This window comes from Asterias rubens, chromosome 19 (genome assembly GCF_902459465.1).
Source record: "Asterias rubens chromosome 19, eAstRub1.3, whole genome shotgun sequence".
Lineage (NCBI taxonomy): Eukaryota > Metazoa > Echinodermata > Asteroidea > Forcipulatida > Asteriidae > Asterias > Asterias rubens.
Window position 1 is genome coordinate 3268474 of NC_047080.1, and position 23131 is coordinate 3291604.

Below are 23131 nucleotides of genomic sequence, written 5' to 3' on the forward strand. Positions count from 1 at the left end.
GGACAGATTTCACTGAGACACCCATGTCATCAGGGAAATTTGTGTACTTTCAGTTGCCTATAATAAAAGGTTTCAGGCCTGAAATCTTTCAATATTATTTGAATGAAAATTACCTCTTTCTCAAAAACTACGTTTCAGAGGGAGTTGGGCCACAATGATTTATACTACCAACAGCTCTTCAAAGGCGTTGTTCGTTACCAAAGAAAATTTTTATGCTAACAATTATTTCTTTTGTAGTTACCAATAGTGTCTACACAGTGCCTTAAATGGAGTTCAAAGAAAGAACAACGATTTGAAGTCTTTGAATATTTGAATGAGAAATTACCTCTTTCTTAAAAACTACGTTACTTCAGAGGTAGCCGTTTCTCAACAGCTCGAGCTCCATTGTTCGTTACTAAAGTAACTTTGTATGCTAACAATTGTTTTTAGTAATTACCAGATGCCTTTAATGGAGTTCAAAGAAAGATAAACAATTTGGCTACACCTCTTCTTCTTTTATATCTGCCGACTTTTGCCTTGATCAGCTATAGTTGTGACCTGACAGTGTCGATTACAGTCATTAAATTGTCACTCTGGATTAGTCACGGGATTATGCAGAAACAGTCCGCTCATTTTCGTTTGACAACAACACATTAAGCTCAAGTATGTACACGTGTAGCCTTTTGTCAAGGCCTCAATGGGCTTGGAGAGCCGCGGTCACAAGTGACTGGAACGGGCCAAGCGTCTGGAACGGGAGACCACGCATATTAGCTTCCGTGCACAGAAAGTGTAAGCCGCCCCTGGAAGGTCTAATTTTGCAGTTTATTAGTTGACGAAAGTTAGCATAGTAATTTTTTTTAAATGATTTATCCATCGTTTAACTTTAACCTGTTCCGATCATGCGCGTGACCATCTTTCGTAATGGGGGAGGGGCACCTTGTGGTCCCCGCTTTAATGTTCAGTATACAAGTTTGAGTTACACTTGTACTGATGACCTGTCAATCGTGACGTCAGGTGCAGGCCCATTTACTCTTCGGTTACGATGCAGGAATTGTATTGCACATAATTATTATTTTATTTTTGTAACACCCAACCCGCCAACCCCAGATATCAGCATGGTGGACTTGCCCCCTTGTGATTGTTCCAAGATTTTGCCCCAATTTATTAAGAATGCTGGACTCACCACTTGTGATTTTTTCCCCCATTTTCCCCCAATACAATAACAATGCTGGAGTTTACCTCTTTCACTGTTACTCTTTGCGCTGACTAACTCTTTGCACAAATTTGCTTTATTTAACTTAAACATACTTGTTAGTATTTTTTGTGTCCGTTTTGAAGAATCAGCATTTGAGGCCAATTTGGGCCGAAAATTGAAAAATCCTGATTTATAGGTTTATGGATTATCACCGAGTTGGTTTCGACCTTACTCTTTTCCTCCATGCTCTGACCTAACTTTCTGCACTTGTCCAAGCCATAGTCCTTCTTAGCCCCCGGGGCTTAGCCTAACCTCCCATCCCGCTCCCTCGCATCGAACACTCAATCGTAAATATCACAAGAGGGCCTCCTTTCACCGTTCCACACGCCAACCAAAATAAGTCTGGTACCTGACCGCCCACTAACTTCTTACGGTAAAAGACTACCAAGGTGCGCTGTCTAGTAGTGCTAGTTTTACCAAATCCAAAGTGGTGACCGGGTCAAAAAAATGTAAAAGAAATGTCTGTAAACACGAGAAAAGCAGAAGCTATGCGACCGGTGGGTACCAGTGAGTAGCTTAGATATTATTGTTCGAGAAAATGTGAGTTTGATTATCTGCTGAAATGGAGGACAAACCACTTTTCACGCGGCCGTCGTCAACGACGGACCTGGCCGAACTGTTTTCAACAGCTGTCCTGGCTGCAAGTGGTAAAGGGAAAAAAAATACTGCAGCTGGTCCAATATCCGGACGTATTCAAGGAAATCAACAAGGAGGTGGCACTGATCTCCCATCTCTTATGTCTTTACATCTGCGACCGACTGGGTCCTCAACTAATGACAGTATGAGTAACCAAGACCCAACTAACACGAATAATGTAAACATGCAGCCAGAAGCGTCAAAAGTTGACGATAGTCAGGATTTTGAACTTCTCAAGCAAAAAATATTTGCTGCACGAATGATGGGTGCTCCCGCGTCCGTCGCAAATGACATTGTAAGTAGTAGCTTTCATATACCAGAAAGTAGCACGAGCAGTTCGTCTTTGTTTAATTTGGGATCCCAGCAAGGAACGTCTAGTTCTGCCTCACCGTTAGAACCGTCCCAAGCAGGCAACTTTGCATCGTCGTTACCACCTGCACAACAGGCAAAGGCACGAATGATAGCCGCTGCTTTGTTTAACACTATCAAACCGATGTTGTCCACAAGTGCAACAACTAGTACTACAACGAATTCAGAGCAACAGCAGTTCCCTGCAGAACTGCAGGAGACACTGGCGAAACTAAAAAGTTCCCAACAACAACAGCAACTGCATTTACCAGCAGAGCTGCAGGACACACTAGCACAAATCAAAGTCCAACAACAGCGTCAGCAGGAGGCAAAACTGCTGGAAGAAAAGCAAACGCTTCAAACACCGCTGCAGAAGACACTATCCCTTCTGAAACTAGCCCAGTTACAACAGCCACCAGCTACTACATCTCAACAGCAGCAGCAACGGAGCTTGGTTGAAAAGATAACGGCATTCAGTGCGGCAGGTCAAGGTCAAAATCAACCCTCAAAATGGTCAAATCGTTCCCAAAAGACTGGTAAAGTTACTGGAAAATTAGGAAAGCCATCCAGCTCAAGCAGGCCGACCGATAAAATCCAGACAACCTCTAATTTGTCAATATTGAATCAGCAGTACACACCAGCGAAGAGTCCTACTGATGTTTTTAACATCGCTAAACAGCGAGACCCAAGGAGGTCTTCTTCTCTGGATCGTAATGCAGCTCTATCAAGACCAACCTTAGCCACAGCACCTGTAGTTTTAAGTAATATAGAGCCTCCAAAACTGAAACTTTTGGTGAAAGCTTCTGCCTCTGTCGGCTTTCCATCCATACAGACAATTGAGGTTTTAGAGTCGCTCAAGAACGACGGTTACATCGACAGTCCACCTGGGAGTAGCACTTCAGGGATTACCGATCCTCCGAAAGGCAAGATCTCAGATAAAAACAGTACCGGCTGGCCAGGAACGTCAGTAGTGGGGACCTGGAAAACTCCGAAGCCCGTACCAAAACCCAAAGATGTCAGACTCAATAAAAAAGCAGTGACTAAAACTATCAACTCTGCACAAGCCCCAATGAGTTCCACTAATTTTCAAAGAACTTCGCCCGGTCCGAAACAGATGAGCTCGACCACATACCCAGTAAATGCTCCGCTCGAACCAAAACTGATGACCAACACAACATACCCTGTAAATGCTTCGATCGATCCAAAACTGATGAGCCACGCCAAGTGCCCTGTAAATGCTCAGCTCAATCCAAAACTTATGAGCAACACCACGTACCCTGTGAATCCTTTGCTCGAGCCAAAACCGATGAGCAACACAACATACCCTGTAAATGCTACGTTCGATCCACAACCGATGAGCCATGCCCCCTTATACCCTGTAAATAAGTCGATGGATGCCTGGCAAGACAGTGTAGATGCCTTCCTGCAGGTGACAAATCGCCCGGGAGGAGAAAGCAAGTGGAAGACAGCAGAAAGCAGAGGCCGTAAACGTCTTCATGAAACTCAACCTGTTCCAACATCGAGGGTGTTCACCCCAACTGCCCAACCAGCAGGGACTCCTTTCCTTTCAGAAACCGACACGGAAGAAACGATCTCCATCATCGACCGGCGGGTTGAGCTGCTACGCATGCAGAAGGTTCAGATCCTTCAAGATCAAATGGAGGAGTTCCATCGGGAGATCAAGGAGTTTGATAAGGAGTTTGAAGAAAGCCAACTGGCGTCCAAGCAGAGAAAGAAGAAAAAGACTGATCAAGGGGTAAGAAAAATCCAAGAACAAGGCCCAATTTCATGGCTCTACTTACCGTAAGCAAAGAATCGGTGCATGCAGAAGCATTGAATTCTGCGCTTATGCTTAGGATATTTCACAGGTTACCAGGAAATTTTGGCTTGTGCACGTGCGTACTTCCCCTTACTAGGCATTCTGCACTTTACAAAGCTTATGTAGAAATTCTGTGCTTGCACGTAAGCGGCAAGTGATGATCGCAAGCACAGAATTTTGCGATAAGTAGAGCCAGGAAATTCGGCCCTGAATGTTCTTATTTTGTAAGTGAAAGTTTGTTTTAAACTTCTTGTCAACCCTCATCTAGAATTTTTGCTCTCACTCAATATGGAAACTTTTCATAATTTGAGGAAAATATCATAAATTAAATTATATTACAGCCCTGATACTTCGGCTTTTAAGGGGCACGGCAGTTTTGTCTTGACTTTTTGTAAAAATTTAGGGCACCAAGGCAATTTTCAAAAATTTGGAAGGGCATCACGGCAATCATAAAAAGTTGCGAAGGGCACGACGGCAGTTTGAAAAAAAAACTCCCGAGTTGCCTGTAAAAAATAGTTCTTCCAATTTTTCCATTTTACCCAATGAAGAAAGAAAGCATTCATCTAATTCAACAAAATAAAGAACAACTACTTACAATACACAATAAATAATTTTTGTTCCTACGTAATCCTACTATTGGTCATGCACGATGTGTAGTTTTTCGTAGAGACGCTTAAATTCCCACGTAACTGCTCCATTTTGACACGATGTTGACAGAATAAATGCATGCGGTGCGCGACGCCTATGCTGTACATGATGGTACATCATATGTACCAAGCATGGGAAAACCACTATCCCAGCATGCAAAGACACGTCCAGTCTTTTTCTCAAGGCGTTTAGCGTTGGTTCGCGTAATTTTACCACTAGAGGGCGTTTAATCTCACGCTATCGCTCTGGTCCGAAACGCCCTCTAGCGTTCGATGTTTCGAGTATTTTGTTTTCGCACGCAAAGAACAATGCCTTACGTGCATGAAATTGGGGTCTATTTCGTTGCGTGAAATTTACACAGACATCGGGACTTTTTGGCTTATTTTCGAACTTTGACAACGTTGAATATAATTTGTTTTCGGGAGGAAGGGCACGGCAATCATTGCCGTGAAAAATTGGGTTTTTGAAGGGCATTGCGGCAATCGGTAGGGGCAACGACGGCAATTGCCGTCGTTGCCGTCGTGAAGTATCAGGGCTGATATTATCTTACACCCTATTTTTTGACCATGCTCACAGTAGGGCCAAAACCTTTTTTTATTGTCCCCGTCCAGATACTTTTTTTTAAAGGGGCCTTTTCCTTTTTTGGTTCATTCCAAAGGTCTCAGACGAAATCTCATCTGAAATCACTTTATTGTTTAAACTTTCATTATTATCTGACATAATGAAAGAAATTATGAGCAATGTTTTACTTGGCTGTAAATATTGCTGTACATTATTTTCACTTCATAGTTTTAACTTTTTCATTTTACAAATGCTTGATTTTCCAACAGCCGACTAGTTATGACAAGGATAAAGGCAGTTACAGGCAAAAGGAATTAGAAAATTACCAAGAAAGAGATGGTGATAAACGCAGAGAAAGAGGAATCGACGACAGACGGAGAGGAAACGAGAAAATAAGTCCTTCCATCTCCAAGAGAAGTTTGTCACACGACAGGGACGAGAAACGGCTGCGATCGCCAAGCTACCACCATGAGGAGTCCAGAAAGAGAGAGGGCTCTCGTAGAGCATCAGCGTCTCCCAAGAGAACACGGAGCCGCAGTCGGGAAAACACCTCCAAGGAGTTGAAGGGCTCCAAAGAAGCGCCCATGGAGATGAGGCAAGGACGATACCCTTCAAAGAGCGGAGAGAGACGGTCTAGCGTCAGCCCGGAGAGGAAGAGGAAAAAGATCGACATGAAAGGCGAGACTTTCCGAGAAGGACGTTGGCAGTTTGCTTCCAAGGTCTTCGACAGAAAACGTGGATTCCGACTTGGATTTGGCCGAGAGAAGAAGAAGATAGAAATAAGGCTCAAAAGATATGACACCAAGAAAGAAGAGAAAAAAGAAGCATCTTCAAAGAGGTCTCGCAAATCCACCAAGACGACGGACACAAGTAATACAAAATTAGAAGTGAAGAAAGATAAGTCTGCCGTTAAGAATATGGATAAATCCAGTGGTGATTCAAAAAGAAGATCTGCTTCTAATTCACATCAGGAGTCATCTGAGTTTAAGAAGAGAGATAATCATCAGAAGATATCTACTAATCCCGATCCAGTATCAAGGTCATTCACTCAGTCAACTTCTGCCGGTGAAGAATCAACCAAAACTTCATCTTCAACGACTAAAAGTGATGGCAGCATTTTGACATCTTCCATTAATAGTAGAAACTCCACAAGTTCATCCACAAGTTTGTCCACAAGTTCATCCACACATTTGTCAACTACATTGTCCACTGTAGTCATCAGCACTGCAGCATCACACAGCAGTAGCACAGTTTCAACCAGTAGTTCATCAGCTCCGACTAACAGTGCAACGGCTTTGAAATCTTCAACTAGCCAATCCACCAAATTGTCCACTAAAATGTCCACTACCTCAGCAAGTAGCTCCAAAGCTGTGACTAAACCATCGACAGCTTCAACAAACGTATCAACAGCTTCAACCAGCTCCTCCGAGGTCAAATCATCAGCGAGCAGTTCAAAGACAATCAGTAGCTCCACTACTTCCTCAACCGACTCATCCACAACATCAACTAAAGTCCACGTAGCATCAACTACTACTAGCAGAGCTTCAACCAACAAACCAACTGTGGAGTCTTCAACAACTGATGAGGATACCAAAAACAGTGGAGTGGAGGTGTCGACAGAAGCTGATGCTACCCTCGCTGTTCAGATCAAAGATTCCAGTATTGCACACCAGGTAAGGTTTTCATACACCATAACTTTGTTTTACTACTGTTTAAAGACAGTGGACACTATTGGTAATTACTCAAAATAATTATTAGCATAAAATCTTTCTTGGTGACGAGTAATGGGGAGAGGTTGATGGTATAAAACATTGTGAGAAACGGCTCCCTCTGAAGTTGCAAGAAGTAATTTTCCACGAATTTGATTTTGAGACCTCAGACTTAGAACTTGAGGTCTTGAAATCAACCATCTAAACGCACACAACTTTGTGTGACAGGGGTGTTTTTTCTTTCATTATTATCTCGCAAGTTCGATGACCGATTGAGCTTAAATTTTCACAGGTTTGTTATTTTATGCTTATGTTGAGATACACCAACTGTGAAGGCTAGTCTTTGACAATTACTAATAGTGTCCACTGCCTTTAAAGGCACTGGACACTATTGCTAACTACTCAAAACAATTGTTAGCATAAAAATTTACTTGGCCTTTTTGAGATGTTTGACACTCTGAAGTGCACTATTGGGTTTGAGTGTAGACAAAATTAACCCAAACCTAACACTGTTATAATAGTAAAGTGTCCACCAAAGCTATATAAAACATTGTGAGAAATGGCTCCCTCTGAAGTAACAAGAAAGAAGTAATTTTCACTCAACCTATTATCATGCATACTGAAAGTACACACATTTGTACAACAGGGGGTGTTTTTCTTCTTTCATTATTCTCTTGCAACTTCGATGACCAATTGAGCCCAAGTTTTCATAGATTTGTTGTTTTTATGCATGTTGGTAAACACCAAGTGAGAAGACTGGTCTTTGGCGTTAACCAAATGTGTCCAGTGCACCAGTTGTCTTTGTTTTGATTGATGACGATACCATAACTGTGCGAAATCATAAAAGTAACATAATGTAATTTCGAAAATGTAAGTAATTTACAGTCGGGCCTAATAATTTACAGAGGCAACAAAGGCGATTGCGTCATTGCTTTGGTCCTTTGAAATGCCCCAGTACAATTTCCTCCAGGGTGCCCTTTACCAAGGAGAAAATGCCTCAGCCCCTTGCTCTTTCAAAAACGACGCATACAGGCCTGTAGTGTATTATATTGGTTTCTACTCCATACAAAAAACTGTTTCCTGTTGGTTTTATTTTATGCATCATTTCCCAAAGAGGGGATACAAAGTTGCATCCACCATTATGAGCAATGGAGCCTGTAGTTCCTATATCCAGTGTTGTAAAGTCTTCTATTTTCCCAATTGTTTGGCTATGACCTCAGATCCTACTCACCGCACCCATTCTAGTTTCCCGAATAGAATTAACGTTCCCTGGGTTTAAAATGTTTGTGTACAAAATGTTTGTGTACAATATCTATAAATAAAAATAAAAAATCCTCAGATTTACACTAAACTTAAAAGAGAATGGTCTGCAGGCCTGTATACTTCGTTACAATGAAAGGGTAAGGGCACCAAGGCATGTTCTCCTTGGTAGAGGGCACTTTCCAATGAAGCATTTCAAGGGCACCAAGGCATGGAGACAATTGCCTTCATAGCACTTTGGGTTTGTTCCCTGGCTATGCAGGAAGTTGTATGGCTTTTGTGTAGCATCCTTTGAATTGGGCCTACAGATTAGGGAGGGAAACCCCCAACATTAGCCCTATTTAGCTCAGTTGGTAGAGTGCAGGCATGTTAATCCGCCAGTGGTTTAATGTCCTGCTCTATACATGTATCCTCCTTGGTTCAACCCTAAATTAGGCCACATAAAAAAATTTTTTGATCATCCTTTTTTTTGCGGATGGGGGAGGGAGGAAGTTTTTTTTTTTTTTTTTTTGGACATGCCAAATATGAAATCAAGAAAAAAAACCCATCAAAATCACTTTAAAACAAAGAGGGGTTGTGTGTTTTTGATGTTTTCAATAGTTTTGTCAGACAAATTTAACTCCTAGATGACCATTTTCTGTAAACTTTTTCAAACTAAGCACAGTGTAGCCCAAGTAAATATTTGGAGAATTGTACTTGCATTGCCAACATGAATAAAAACCTTTAAACATCTTTTCAAACCTATACATTTTGAAAAAAAAATCATTGAAAAGGTTGTTTTTTAGTATTAAAAAAAAAAAATGGTGTCGGGGAGTTTGAACGATCAGGCGGGGACGATCAACAATTTTTTTAATTTTTATGTGGCCTTATAAACACAATTTAGCCAGTCACTCGTCAGTCTATTTCTACCTCCATGGTTTACATTGTAGTTTTCTACTCAAAAACTACAACAAGCATTTGCAGGCCTGTATGCTGCGTTTTTGAAAGGGCAAGGGCATCAAGGCATTTTCTCCTCGATAAAGGGAACCCTTTGTTTATTATTATTGGTTTATTGAAACATTCAAACTTCTCAACCAAACCAAAGGCTGAGTTGTGATTAAAATACAGAGTCTTATAAACAATTTTTTTTGGTTTATTACAGAAAAAATAAAGAAAAAGAAAATTAGTCTGAGCAGAAATATTAGCCATGAATGAGGCTACCTATATTGATGTTTGTAATTATTCTGATCATGTCTATTTTTTTTTCCTGTCAATTATAGCTTGGACTCTTGAAGCAGCTGCAAGTTGACAAGCATGTCGAGGACAAGGTTCTGGTGGACTGGTTCTGCTATGTGTGTGGGACTATCTGTCACACATTGAAGGTATGCATAAGCAGAATTAGGGACCAATGTTATAGAACTGCTAAGCAGGAAATAATGCTTGTCACATGAGCGGGATACCAGTCACAAATTGTAACTTGGTAGTTTGGCTGGTAATTTCTTTCTGGTAAGCATCATTTTGTGGTGCTTTGCTACATTTTGTGTTTTTATAAGCAGGGCTAAGAAATAATGCCCTCTCATCATTTACCATCAAGGCCGTCCTTTTAATCAGCATTCACAGTACAAAATCCCTCAGTTTTTCTCCTCTTTTTACTAACGTTTAAACACTCCGAATTACTCGACCCAATTCCTTTTTTGAACCCGGAAACCATCCTCAGAAATTCAATAACAAAATCACAATAGTTCCATCATCACAAAACCAGCGACTTCTACAACTCACTATTTCTTAAAAACCCTTCAAAAGTGGCAACGTATTAACACTCTGAGTTACTGGCCACCACAGCATTTTTTAACCCGGACACAATCATCAGAAATTCAACCAAAATATCACGATAGTTCTATCAACACAAACCTAGTGACTTCAATACCTAGCTCTCACTCCCACCCCCTTAATCACACCTCCCTAAAAAATCACCAAGGCCATACTCTGGAATGTACACGGCCTGGGGTTAAACATTTTGTATGCTGCATAAAAGGGAATTTAGCTTTGCATGGATAATCAAGATTGATAAGGTGTTGTTTTGATAAAGGTTTCACATAACTGTCTTGAACCATAGACCGCGTTCCCACTGGATCCACAATTGCGAGGTACGGATCCCGTAACAAGATTAGTTGCAGGCGTGAAATTGCGGTGGCGTTCCCACTTGAGTATGATCGCGCATTGATCCTCCTTTTTGGGAACAGAAGTGGGTTCAAAAGAACACTGTTTTGCTATCAAATTACGGGGTGTGATCGCCCTTTGCGTTCCCACTAGACTTTTGATCGCCCATTCATCCAAAAGGGCGATCAGATCCCGCTTTAATCCTACTCCCGAGGAGGATCAAAATTGCACGGTCAGATCCTGGTCGCCCTCGCGTTCCCTCTGGAGCCTGTAACTCGTTGATCGCCCTTTGATCTCCCTTTCGAGGTCTTGATCGACCTTTTCTCGAATTGGGAGATCAGTGCGGGGTCCATAGGGAATGGGGTCAAAGAGTACCTTTTCCTTAACTACATGTATACACCACTCAAGTTTTCGATGCCATCATTTGAGTATTTCTGTTGTGAATATTCCCAAAATAAGTAGGTTCAGTCAGTAGTGAAAAATGTTAAAGACACTGGACACTATTGGTAATTGTCAAAGACCAGTCTTCTTACTTGCTGTATCTCAACATATGCATAAAATAACAAACCTGTGAAAATTTGAGCTCGATTGGTCGTCGGAGTTGCGAGATAACTATGAAAGAAAAAACACCCGGCCTTGTCACACGAAGTTGTGTGCTTTCAGATGCTTTATTTCGAGACCTCAAATTCTAAACTTGAGGTCTCGAAATCAAATTCGTGGAAAATTACTTTTTTCTCGAAAACTACTCTACTTCAGAGGGAGCTGTTTCTCACAATGTTTTGTACCACCAACCTCTCCCCATTACTCGTTACAAAGTAAGGTTTTATGCTAATGATTATTTTGTATCCACTGCCTTTAAACAAAACGACCGCCTTGAGTCACAGGGGACACATTACTAGAGCACTATTTGATTAGAGCACTATTTGACTTGGGTAAGTCTGTCTGTAGACGCCCAAACCAAACAAGTGCACCACCATACTGGGTGTCTAAAAAAAAACTATACACTTTTGAAAAAAAAAATAACAAAAATATACAGTTCCGGGAGAAATGATTTATATGTATGGATAGCTTATGGCCTCAACTTTCAAATGGCACCAACAAATTCGGAAATAGTTCATGCTTGGGTGAGCACCGCACCCTTTTGTAAAGGGTATGAAAATGTGTCTCAGAAAGGGTTGACTTAATTTTGCCATAATGTTATTTTGAAAGTGATGAGGTCCATTCCCAATCCTGTTTTTAACAATGCCTATCATAATCAATGTTTATATAGAAACTACAACGCAGATAAAGCATATTTTGGGGTTAATTTTGATAAAACAGGCGTCACGGGTTTGAATCCTACCTGTGTAGCTTGTAGATTTTGTTTCCAACAGGACTTGGGAAATCTTTGAGTGCTTCACACATCGGTGAAGGGTAAAACCGGGCAAGGGCACCTAGCCATTTTCTATGGCACCCTATGAGAAAATTGTTAATTTCTACTGGAGCATTTCAAGGGCACCCATGCAATGACCAGGGGGCATGGAGGCAATCGCCTTTGTATCCTCCGTAAAGTATCGGGCCTACCTACTCTATAAAAACATGAAACTATTGAGACACATGATAACTGCATAGAGACATATTTGACATTTGCAAAATGCTGGAGAAGACCGATACATAAGTGATACTTAACCAACACAGTCTAGGAGACATTCAGAAAGGCATTGAACTTGTGCACGCATGTGTTGCTGCATACCAATCAAAATGACTTTAACTTATAAACTGTTCCCTCTAAGGTCACTAAAAATGAAAAAAAATGAAAATTCCTCAGTTGTAAATGTCACAATAATGTCAAGAGTATTAAGTTTTAAAAAAAGTCAACAAGATTTCTTGCACTTTCTGAAAACATGTAAAAAACTTGAAATGGTTTCCAGGACTGTCGTTAACCCTGGTGGAAAATGTGTTCAAACAACAGATGGAAATTTGCATCCGGGATAAAGAATATTAATTTTGGTTTTACCCATGTAGGCCTACACCGATACATGTACGTGTGTAAACACTGTATACTCGACGTATTACTCGGATGGTATTCAAGCAATTCTAGAGCAGTGTCTTATCAACATAGACCACTGAGATTGCCCGGTAGCTAGAGGCAGTTTGAATCCTATATTAAGTAGGATTTGAAACTTTGCATGGTGGAAATAAGAAATAGAAGAGGTTGCGGTAACACCATGTAATGACTATCTCTAAATGAGTTGGGGTGGTTTTTAAAAGAACCGTTGGATTAACTCGACGTTTTGATCAGTATGCTCTGATCGTCTTCTGGAGAATTAACTCGACGTTTCGATCAGTAGTATGTTCTGATCATCTTCTGGAGAATGCAGCATTCTCCAGAAGACGATCAGAGCATACTGATCGAAACGTCGAGTTAATCCAACGGTTCTTTTCAGAACCACCCCAACTCATTTAGAGATAGTCATTACATGGTGTTACCGCAAACTCTTCTGAATCCTATATTATAATCTATGGTTACGACTAGCATTTTATTTCATGAGTTGACATTTATTTCTTGTCTTGTTTTGTCTTAAACTCAGGTGTACACATTACACATAGCTGGTCATAAGCACAAGACAATCTATGAGAGGCTCCTAGGGCTCTCAAGTAAGTCCGGTATTAAGAACAGACTGATAGCCAAGTTGCAGATGCTACCCATGAAGGGAACTGAACCAATGACCATTGCTAATATGGCTGGGGTGCTACGCAGAAACCTCGGCAACGCTCCCAGGTGAGTAAAAACTTAGATTTACCCGGGTTTCCAGTTAAAAAAAACCCAGCTCAACAAACATGCAATAGACAGATCCATTAAGCGCTGCCCGTTGCGTATTGACCAATCACAACACAAGCGTCCTGAAAGTCCCCTGTTACCATCGGGTAAAGACCAGGGCTCGATTTCACAAAGCAATAAAATGCATCGCAAGACAAATTTTCAGTATCTACCAGAGTGACTTGTATTGTGACATCACACTTTACTTAGCAACTACGATTGATTTGCAGTTAAGATCCATCTCAGCTCTTAATGCAATCAGCCCATGGTCCTCTCACTGCTATTTCCTAAGTAATGTTGCATTTTGTTGGATCTTTGTAGTGGGACATTGTCTACCACGCTGCCAGAGTCTGAACAGAGTCTCCAATGTGGCCAATGCTTCCGTCCCTATACCTGTAGCTACCAGGAACATCTTCTATCAGAGGAGCACAAGGCGAGTCTCTCTCTCTCTCTCTCTCTCTCTCTCTCTCTCTCTCTCTCAAATAACTGTTTTAATTATCTGCATACTCGGTTAAAGCCAATATACACTTTCGGTACAGAAAAAAAAAAAAAAAGTTCACAGATTTACAAATAATTTACAGGGTTTACAGAAGGTAATGGTGAAAGACTTCTCTTGAAATATTGTTCCATGAAATGCTTTACTTTTTGAGAAAACATTAAAACAATATCAATTATCGATAGCGAGATTTACGGATTTATTTTAAACACATGTCATGACATGGCGAAACGCGCGGAAACAAGGGTGGGTTTTCCCGTTATTTTCTCCTGACTCTGATGACTGTTTGAGCCTAAATTTTCACAGGTTTGTTATTTTATATATAAGGAAGTGTGGGACTTGGACAATACTGTTTACCGAAAGTGTATAATGGCTTTAAAGGCAGTGGACACTATGTGTAATTACTTAAAATAGTTATAAGCATAAAACCTCACTTGGTTACTTCCTTATTCCTTGATGGAATAAAACATTGTGAGAAACGGCTCCCTCTGAAGTAACGTTGTTTTCGCGAAAGAAGTAATTATCAACAAATTTGATTTTGAGACCTCGGATTAAGAATTTGAGGTCTCGAAATCAAGCATCTGAAAGCACACAACTTCTTGTGACCAGGGTGTTTTTTCTTTCATTATTATCTCGCAACTTCAACGACCAATTGAGCTCAAGTTTTCACAGGTTTGTTATTTTATGCACATGTTGAGATACACCAAGTGAGAAGACTGGTTTTTGACAATTACCAATAGTGTCCACTGTCTTTAAGACAGAAAAGTATACTAACTGTTGTTTGTTTTACTCCTATTTAGTTTTAGATATATATCATCAAACTAACCTGTGAAAAATTGAGATACTGCTGAAAATCTGGAATGGTTTAATAAGGTCCATGCATGAAGAATAATCTGCAACTGGAGTACACTGTATGTAGTTTTAAATTTTGGGGAATAATAAGTAATGACTTTTTTCCATAACCACAACTGTGAAGAGAAATGTTTCTCAAAATGCATTATACCAGTCAAAGCTTCTTACCACGTAAGTTTTTATCGTCGTCAAGTTTCAGAACATTACCGAACTTCAGGAGATGTTTTTATTTCTATTAATTTTTTGCATTTTGAATTTCCTTGAACAGAAATTTGAGAAAATCAGACCGCGCTGTAATGTGTGCAACATGATCTTCCAGAAAATCATACAGTATCGGAAGCACCTCATCTCACCCTTGCACAAAAAGGTAAAACAAAAACTTCCACCCCTACTTTTTTATTTCTTCGTTTGAATTTATAAACAAGCTAGGGTGTCGTAAATTAGGCCATAACAGTTTGAGAAGCAAGTCTTCAATGCATGGTAATGAATGGGTTGGTGGCTGGCCGCTGATAATAGATCAAGTAGAAGATATGGCGAGTTGTGGCCGAGCGGAAAAGAGCACAGGACTTAAACTCTGGTGTTTCTGATCAGCAGAGTATGTGTTCAAATCACGGGTGGACGTCTGTGTCCTTTGCAAGACACTTAACCATGATGCTTCATCCTTTGGATGGGACACAGCCGTTCAACCCAGTGCACTTATCGTAAAGAGAATGGGCGCCCCTCTTTTCAGTTGTTCCTGGTCTGGTTGGCAGCATGTTGCGCCACAGCACCTTGTAAACCATTACATCGTGCTAATATGTAGACCTCATAGTTCAAACTTAGTCCCACATACCTTGCAGGAAAAACTGTATGTAACATGTTTGTGCTTGCAGGCTTTATGAACATGTTCTGATGCAGGTTAGCAATCTTAATTTGAATTTCTCCATTTTGTGTTATGTGTGAATAACAGAAAGCACGAGCCATGGCTACTGGTGCTGGGAGGGTTCAGAAGACAACGAAGGACTTCACAAACAAGTCGGACAGTAGCAACAGGAATGTCAAGCCTAGTCCCAACACTCTCTTAATTGGTATGTAAAAACTGTTTACCCATACTGAAACTTAAAGGGACACATTGCTTGGGATCGGGCGAGTCGGTCTAAGAAAAGCAATGGGAGACTTTGGAACGCTAGGTGGCAGCAGACCTACCAGGTAAATTTTCATTGTTTACGTAGTTCTGAGCGTGCGAACATTACTGAAAACAATGGGTTTTACCCGGTAAGTCTGCTGCCACCAAGTGTCCCAAAAGTCTCCCATTAAAACCGCTTGTTATGAATGCATGTGGTTAGAAAGATGTAAAAAAAGGAGAATATTATGATCCACACAAATATGCCTTGAAATTGTGTGGTTTCCCTTTTACTTTGTGAACCATCACAGTCGGCCATTTGCCACAAAACTTTTAATTTCGGAAGGTAGTGCATTCAGCTCCACCAGCCAGGCTTCTCATGGATGCCTACATCGTTCTGGGGTGACCCTATGTCAGCCCTAGGAGTTGGTGGCAACGTGTCTCTGGTGACAGGTGATTTGGGTCGACAGCCCAAATCAGTTAAAGACAGTGGACACTATTGGTAATTGTCAGAGACCAGTCTTCTCACTTGGTGTATCTCAACATATGCATAAAATAACAAACCTGTGAAAATTTGAGCTCAATTGGTCGTCGGAGTTGCGAGATAACTATATGAAAGAAAAAAACACCCTTGTCACACGAAGTTGTGTGCTTTCAGACGCTTGATTTCGAGACCTCAAATTCTAAACTTGAAATCAAATCAAATTCGTGGAAAATTCTTTCTCGAAAAACTCAGCACTTCAGAGGGAGTCGTTTCTCAAAATGTTTTATACTATCAACAGCTCCCCATTACTCGTTACCAAATGAGGTTTTATGCTGATAATTATTTTGAGTAATTACCAATAGTGCCCACTGCCTTTAAGTGTAGCCCTCTCCTTGAAAGTGCCGTCCGTGGCCTTATGATTGTAGGTGATCTCATAAAAAATTCATACAATTATTTTTAAAAACTGTTGCTGATGAGCTGTACCATAAGCAGGCTCCTGGATATATCATGGACATGCTCGAGTTAAGATCTCAACAAAGACTTCTTCGTTCAACTACCTCATGCTCCCTTTTTGTTGTGCCAAGAACTCGCTATTCTACTTTTGCAGAGAGATCATTCTCTGTATATGGCCCGAAAATGTGTAATACGCTTCCTACACAGATCAGAAATGGCAGCTCACTCACCTCATTCAAGACACTCCTTAAAACTCACCTGTTCCAGCAGGCTTACTAACCTTTCAACTGTGCCTCAGCGCCTTAGAACAAACTCTTGATTTTGGCACTCTACAAATGACCTTTGATTGATTGATTGATTGATGATAAATTTTCTGTAACTTTGTTTCTATCCTGCAGGATCCGAGTTTGTTATCCCAATAGCAGGTTTCTTCTGTAAACTCTGTTCTAAATTCTACAATAAGGAGAAAACTGCCAAGGATGTCCACTGTGCAACCTCGTTCCACATCGCTAAAGCTAAGGTAAGTAGTTTATTCTAGTTTTCCATCATGTAAAAACGATAGATTGATTTCACCTTCTGGTAGAGTATCTTGCAGCATTAAAGGCACTGGACACCTTTGGTAATTGTCAACGATCAGATTTTTTGTGTATTATTCAATAAAAGGACTCCTCAAAACATTTAACCAAAACCCCCTTGTCATTTATTTTTCATCCCCAAATTCTTGCGAGGTTAAATGAACCATTGGGTGCGTTCGTTAAGCTTCCCTGGGTCAGCCCCGGTGTGTTGCGGTTTTGTTTTCCAGGACGAACGTGTAAAGAAAATTACTCACGTTCGTCCTGGAAAAAAAAAACGCCACACACCGGGGTCGACCCAGGGAAGGTAAACGAACGCACCCATTAGTTTCTCAAGATATGGATTGGTTTCAGAAATATGTACTTCATGATATTGACTAAAATATTGCGGAATTTACCTCTCAATCTTCAACTAGTTCCAAAAGATGGAAATTTGGGGTAGGTTCCCTTTTCCCTCAAATTTTAGGTCATCTGTACTTCAGGTGGGGGGGGGGGATTTTTTTTATTAAGATTTGTATTTTTCTGAAACTTGATGACAATCATTTTTAGGATACTTAAAAAAATTAATTTGTTTTTAAATAAACCAATGCGGTTCTTTCCTTTAAAAATATAAACTCTTGCTGAAATTTCTCTTGCTGAAATTTCCCTTAATTTTGGGGTAATGAAGATATTAACAAATGCAATTAATAAAGCGATTGTCCTTAAAATTCTGTGTTTTCTCATGACTCATTTTATATGTACTGTCAAGCCCGAACTGTGTTGTCCAGTTTGTCTGTCATGTCAATTTGTCGTTCCATGATTTGATCTAACCAGAATGTGTTATATATATTCTCACAGCAATACTATGCCAGCAGATCTCAATCAACCGGCACAAGTATTAAAGCTAGTCTAGGCAAAGTGAACGAGACGAAACAACCCTCGGGCGCTGTGAAGGAGACTCAAACACTGGGTGCTTCAGTGGTGAAGAGAACTCCGAAGACTCTGTCTGCAGCCGCACCGACTTTGAAACCTGCTCCAACTGGAACAAACATCCTGATGAGAAGCAAGTCTCCAGGAATGTGTGCTTCTTTCAAAGAATCCAGCGAAGGAAAGTCTGTTGATGGCCTTCCTCTTAGAAAAGTTCCGAGTGTTGAGAACCAACCCTTGACCATCCCATCTCGTGTGTCCGTAAGGCTATCAGGACGAAGGACAAGATCATCCACAACCCAGATTGGATCCCTGATAACTGTAAGAGAAACACCTGATGTCACGAATATCCCAGCATCAGGAGATTCTGACATGGAAACTGCCACGGCTACAACGATCCAGAAAAGTTCAGCTAAACCTGGAGAAGAAGTACTACGTGGGAAGACACAGCTCAAGCATCCGAGTTTTGAGACTGTCATTCCCATTGGGATCAAACCAAACCAAAGAGGATCAGAGGTAGCTCTTCCAGCGGTGGCCCTGAACCCCAGAACCATTCATAAGGAGACAAAAGTGGACAAGAAAGATTCTGAACAAGCGCAACAAACCAAGAAAGACTCCACACCGAGGAGAGACAACCCTAGAGATGCTTCATCTAAGGACATCCCATCCAAAGAGCCAGCTCAACAAGTCGCTTTACCTATTGTGACTACCAAGACGTCCGACTTGAAGATAACCCTTCCTGTTGCTCCACCTGCAAGAGCTATGAGAACGCGCTCCAAGAGAATCACACCTGAAGACATAACAAGTCTTAAGTCCAATAATTCATCAGTGACAGGAACTTCGACCAGTATCGGACTCGAAGTATCAACTAAACCCCTGCCATCAACGAATTTAATCTCTAAGGAGTCCCCGCCCAAAAGCACAGCGCTGAAGAATGCCACGCCAGTCGCCACGCCCAAGGATGTAATGTTGGAAGGCTCCTTACCGAAGGAAGCTCCACTTAAACAAGTCTCAACACTACAAACCAAACCAACTGTTCCTGGAAGAGTGGAACCTAAAGGGACTACACCCAAGGAAGTTCCACCCAAAGACGAGACATCTCGGGAAGTTGCAACTAAAAAATCTGTATCCAGAGATGCCATCGCCAACACAAAGCCAGAATCCTTGCCAAAGGGAGTCATACCTATAGATCTTACAGTCCAGAAAACCCTACCTAGAGAAGCTGCAGCCCAAAAAGCAAGGCCTAAGAACATCACATCTACACCCGACATCAACCTAGCCAAGAAAATTCCTACCAAGAAACCCGTAGAAAGTACTACTAAAGAAGCTATAACCAAAGATGGCAATTTAGTGAACACTGCTCAAGAAAGAGTAGCTCCAGGAAAATCATCAGCAAAGGACATTGTACCAAAGAAAACCATGCCAGAGGCTCCACTACCAAAAGCTGGGATTCCCAAGAAAGATGCAGGAAAGATAGAAGCACCGAAAGAATCCGCATCTCAAAAGACAAAGGCTGTTGATTTCCCAAGACCAACATCTGCTTCAACTCCAAAACGCATCGCATCATCTCCGAGAGATTCGCCTAGTGCAGCCTCTCCACAGCGTCTTTCCTCAAGTCCTAAACTCATACCACAAAGTCCTAAACTTGTACCACAAAGTCCTAAACTTGTACAACAAAGTCCCACAGTTGTACCACAAACTCCCAAAGTTGTACCACAAAGTCCCAAAGTTGTACCACAAGGTCCCAAAGTTGTACCACAAAGTCCCAAACTCGTACAACAAAGTCCCAAAGTTGTACAACAAAGTCCCAAAGTTGTACTACAAAGTCCTACAGTTGTACCACAAAGTTCCAAACTTGTACCACAAAGTCCAAAACTCGTACCACAAAGTCCCATCCTCGTACCACAAAGTCCCAAAGTTGTACCACAAAGTCCCAAAGTTGTACCCCAAAGTCCAAAACTTGCACAACAAAGTCCCAAACTTGTACAACAAAGTCCCAAAGTTGTACTACAAAGTCCCAAACTTGTACAACAAAGTCCTAAACTTGTCCCACAAAGTCCCAAACCCGTACCACAAGGTCCAAAACGTGTACAACAAAGTCCCAAACTTGTACAACAAAGTCCAAAACTCACACCAAAAAGTCCTGAACTCGTACCACAAAGTCCCAAACTCGTACCACAAAGTCCCAAACTCGTACCACAAAGTCCCAAACTTGTACCACAAAGTCCCAAACTTGTATCACAAAGTCCAAGAAATCTGCAAGGAGCAGCTGTTTCCGAGAAAGCAATGTCCAGTATCACATCTCCAAGGAGGTCTGTTAGATCATCAGCATCGACTGAAGAGAGTAGCCTGAAATCTCCACCAAGTGTTTTGAGAAAAACACCCCAGGATCAATCACCTAGGATTTCTTCATCTGTGGAGGACAAAACTACAACCCCTGATAAAACCAACAAGAGCAGTGTGATTAAAGGGACTATCCAGGTAACTGCCAATCCAAGAAGTCAAATTAAAGGGCCTCAGCAGGCAACTGCAATGACAGTATTTAAAGCATCATCTGCAAGACGAGAAACCGGGGACATAACAGTTAAACCAAAGCCAAGTTCTTCAATGAAACCAAGTACGGATTCCTCTGGCAGAAAGATGACAGCAAAAGAAGTGTTGAAAACATCAGTTACTGCAAAACTAAAACCGATAAAACAGATCATCGATTCCTCGACCCAAAAGCTGAGCTCGGCTCTTCCAGGGTCTTTCAAAACCAACCCAATCAGCAACCCAAGGAAAGCCAATGAATCAGTTTCGCTAAGTGTAAAGATAAGTTCTCCACCACCCAAATCTTTAAATTGTCATCCTGAAGACTCTAAGGACCAAGAAGATTTCATGAATGTAGAAGAGCTGATGTCTGGAGATGTCATTGTTTTAGATGAAGATGGTGACCAGGACATGAATGAGAGCTTCGAGGATGAAGACATCTCTCCTGACGATAAAGACCCTGATATTGAAGACATCTTCGCTGATACCTTCGGAAACGTAGATGGCATTTTTGTCTCGGAAGATGAGATTCTAAGCGGGGAGTGGATCGTAGAGGATACAGAAGGAGAAGTAGAGGACCCAGAAATGAGCTTCAAAGAATCAAGGCTTAGGGAACCACACTCCAAGGAGGCCAGAGATTCCAAGGTGGAGGAGCAAGAGTTTAGGGAACTGGACTTTTGGGAACCAAACTCCAAAGAAGAAGACTCCAGAGGTTCAAACTTGGATGAACCAGAATTTGAGGAACTGGACTTTTGGGAACCAAACTCCAGCGGACAAGAATCCAGAGATTCAACAGTTGAGGAACCAGAGTTTGAGAAAATGGACTTTGGGGAACCAAACTCTAAGGATCAAGAGTGTAGAGATTCAAACGCGAAGGAAACAGAGTTTGAGGAACTGGACTCTTGGGAACCAAACTCCAAGGAACAAGAGTTGAGAGGTTCAAACGTTGAGGAACCAGAGTTTGAGAAAATGGACTATGGGGAACCAAACCTTAAAGATCAAGAAATTAGAGATTCAAACGTGACGGAAACAGAGTTTGAAGAACTGGACTCTTGGGAGCCAAACTCCAGCGAACAAGAGGCCAGAGACTCGAACGTCGAGGAACCCGAATTTGAGGATTTTGGGGAGCCAGACTTCAGCAATATGATGTCTATAGATGAGGTGGTTGGGTCGGATGATGAGGAGGCCATTAATGAGGAGGTAAGAGACGGTCACATAGACAAAATAGAAGAATGGGAGGTCCTGTCAGAGACCGAGGGAGACTGAGTTATAATAAGAAGAAGAAGAAGAATAGTGAGTTAATATATAGCGCGTTTCACAATAACCATTTCAATGCGCATTACGTAAGTGCCCTGCCGTCAATTTCACAAAACTTTTCTTTCCTAACTTTAGACTAATCTTAGGACTTTAGGACGAGTCCCAACCCTGCACTGTAGCATGCAGACCTTAAGATTAATCCTAAAGTTAGGATGAGTTACTCGTCCTAACTAGAGATAAGACGAGTCCTAACTCTTTGTGAAATCGACCCCTGGTCGTTGGGCCCAAAACAATTCCTTTAATATTTCTCAGCTCCCTGGGGAGTATACAACCTGGGCAACTGTAGTGCTCCAAAGGCTTTTTCTTAAACATCATCAACCACTACCATCGCAGGTACCCATTAATACCCCTTGGATAATGTCAGCAAAAAACAAAATATAGATATGTAAAAGTTAAGCGCACCTTATTGGTTAACTAGAGGGCACTGGCCTATATATGCGCCGCGACATGCACACCAGCGGCCATTTTCTAAGTTGAACAAACGGGCATTGCTTAGGGAGTGTTTGTGTGGCCATTTTGTAAGTTGACAAAACAGCATCGCGTCAGCGTTCAATAAACACAAACTCCAATGTGTACTTCATATTCAACGCGCGTGCAGAATGGTGCGCGTGTCTCCTTACGGTCCCGTCGCGATTGTGCATAAGCATCACCAGTGCGCCCTCTAGTTCTTATATATAACTCTGTATGACCATGTACAATCCCTTAGTCGTGATGGAGCCATTTTTGTGTTTAGAGAGATGATTTAAGTGGCCAACCTCGTTTATTGTGATGATCTTTAAGTTGCGAGTGCGACTGCTTTTGGGAAGAGATCATCAAGTTGCGAGTGTGACTGCTTTTGGGAAAAATGCCTGTATGGGGTGAACTGTAGAGAGCGCAATTCATTGTGAATCTCCTGTATTAAAGATCAATGTACTGAACAGGGATTTAAACGTAGTGTAGGATCTTGTAAAACTTATAACATAAAGAGTTGGATGTTGAGCTCAAGAGATGGGACGATGAAATACTTCTGAGTGGAGTTAAGCCCGGTTCATACTTCCTGTGAATGGGAATGGGAAGCAAATGTTGACGGCACAAATTTGCACGAATAATTCGCAGCAGTTCAACTCTGCTCAACTCACTTGCGAATATCGCTGCGAAAGGAGGGTTGTGACGTCAAATATATGTCAAATTCGCTTCGCATTCGCAGGAAGTATGAACCGGGCTTAAGGCCCCTAATTAGCGGCTATGGCTAGAATTCTGCATCATCATGTGTTGAGGTATAGGATG

The 23131-nt window shown here is 41.5% G+C and overlaps 1 protein-coding gene across 1 annotated transcript; it reads left to right on the top strand.

Annotated features, from left to right (window-relative positions):
* The first annotated feature begins 1646 nt into the window (after nt 1–1646).
* On the top strand, nt 1647–21968 carry LOC117302921. Its single transcript, XM_033786906.1, has 9 exons — nt 1647–3974; nt 5516–6919; nt 9475–9576; nt 12925–13115; nt 13476–13587; nt 14771–14869; nt 15452–15569; nt 16940–17061; nt 17951–21968. The coding sequence occupies exons 1-9, from the start codon at nt 1797–1799 to the stop codon at nt 21812–21814; spliced, it is 8190 nt and encodes a 2729-aa protein (XP_033642797.1). The 5' UTR covers nt 1647–1796; the 3' UTR covers nt 21815–21968.
* The last annotated feature ends 1163 nt before the right edge of the window (nt 21969–23131 follow it).

Coding starts and splice junctions, on each gene's coding strand:
- LOC117302921 (XM_033786906.1), top strand. CDS start 1,797: ATGGAGGACAAACCACTTTTCACGCGGCCGTCGTCAACGACGGACCTG. Junction 3,975..5,515: donor AGAAAAAGACTGATCAAGGG/GTAAGAAAAATC, acceptor ATTTTCCAACAG/CCGACTAGTTATGACAAGGA. Junction 17,062..17,950: donor TCCACATCGCTAAAGCTAAG/GTAAGTAGTTTA, acceptor ATATTCTCACAG/CAATACTATGCCAGCAGATC.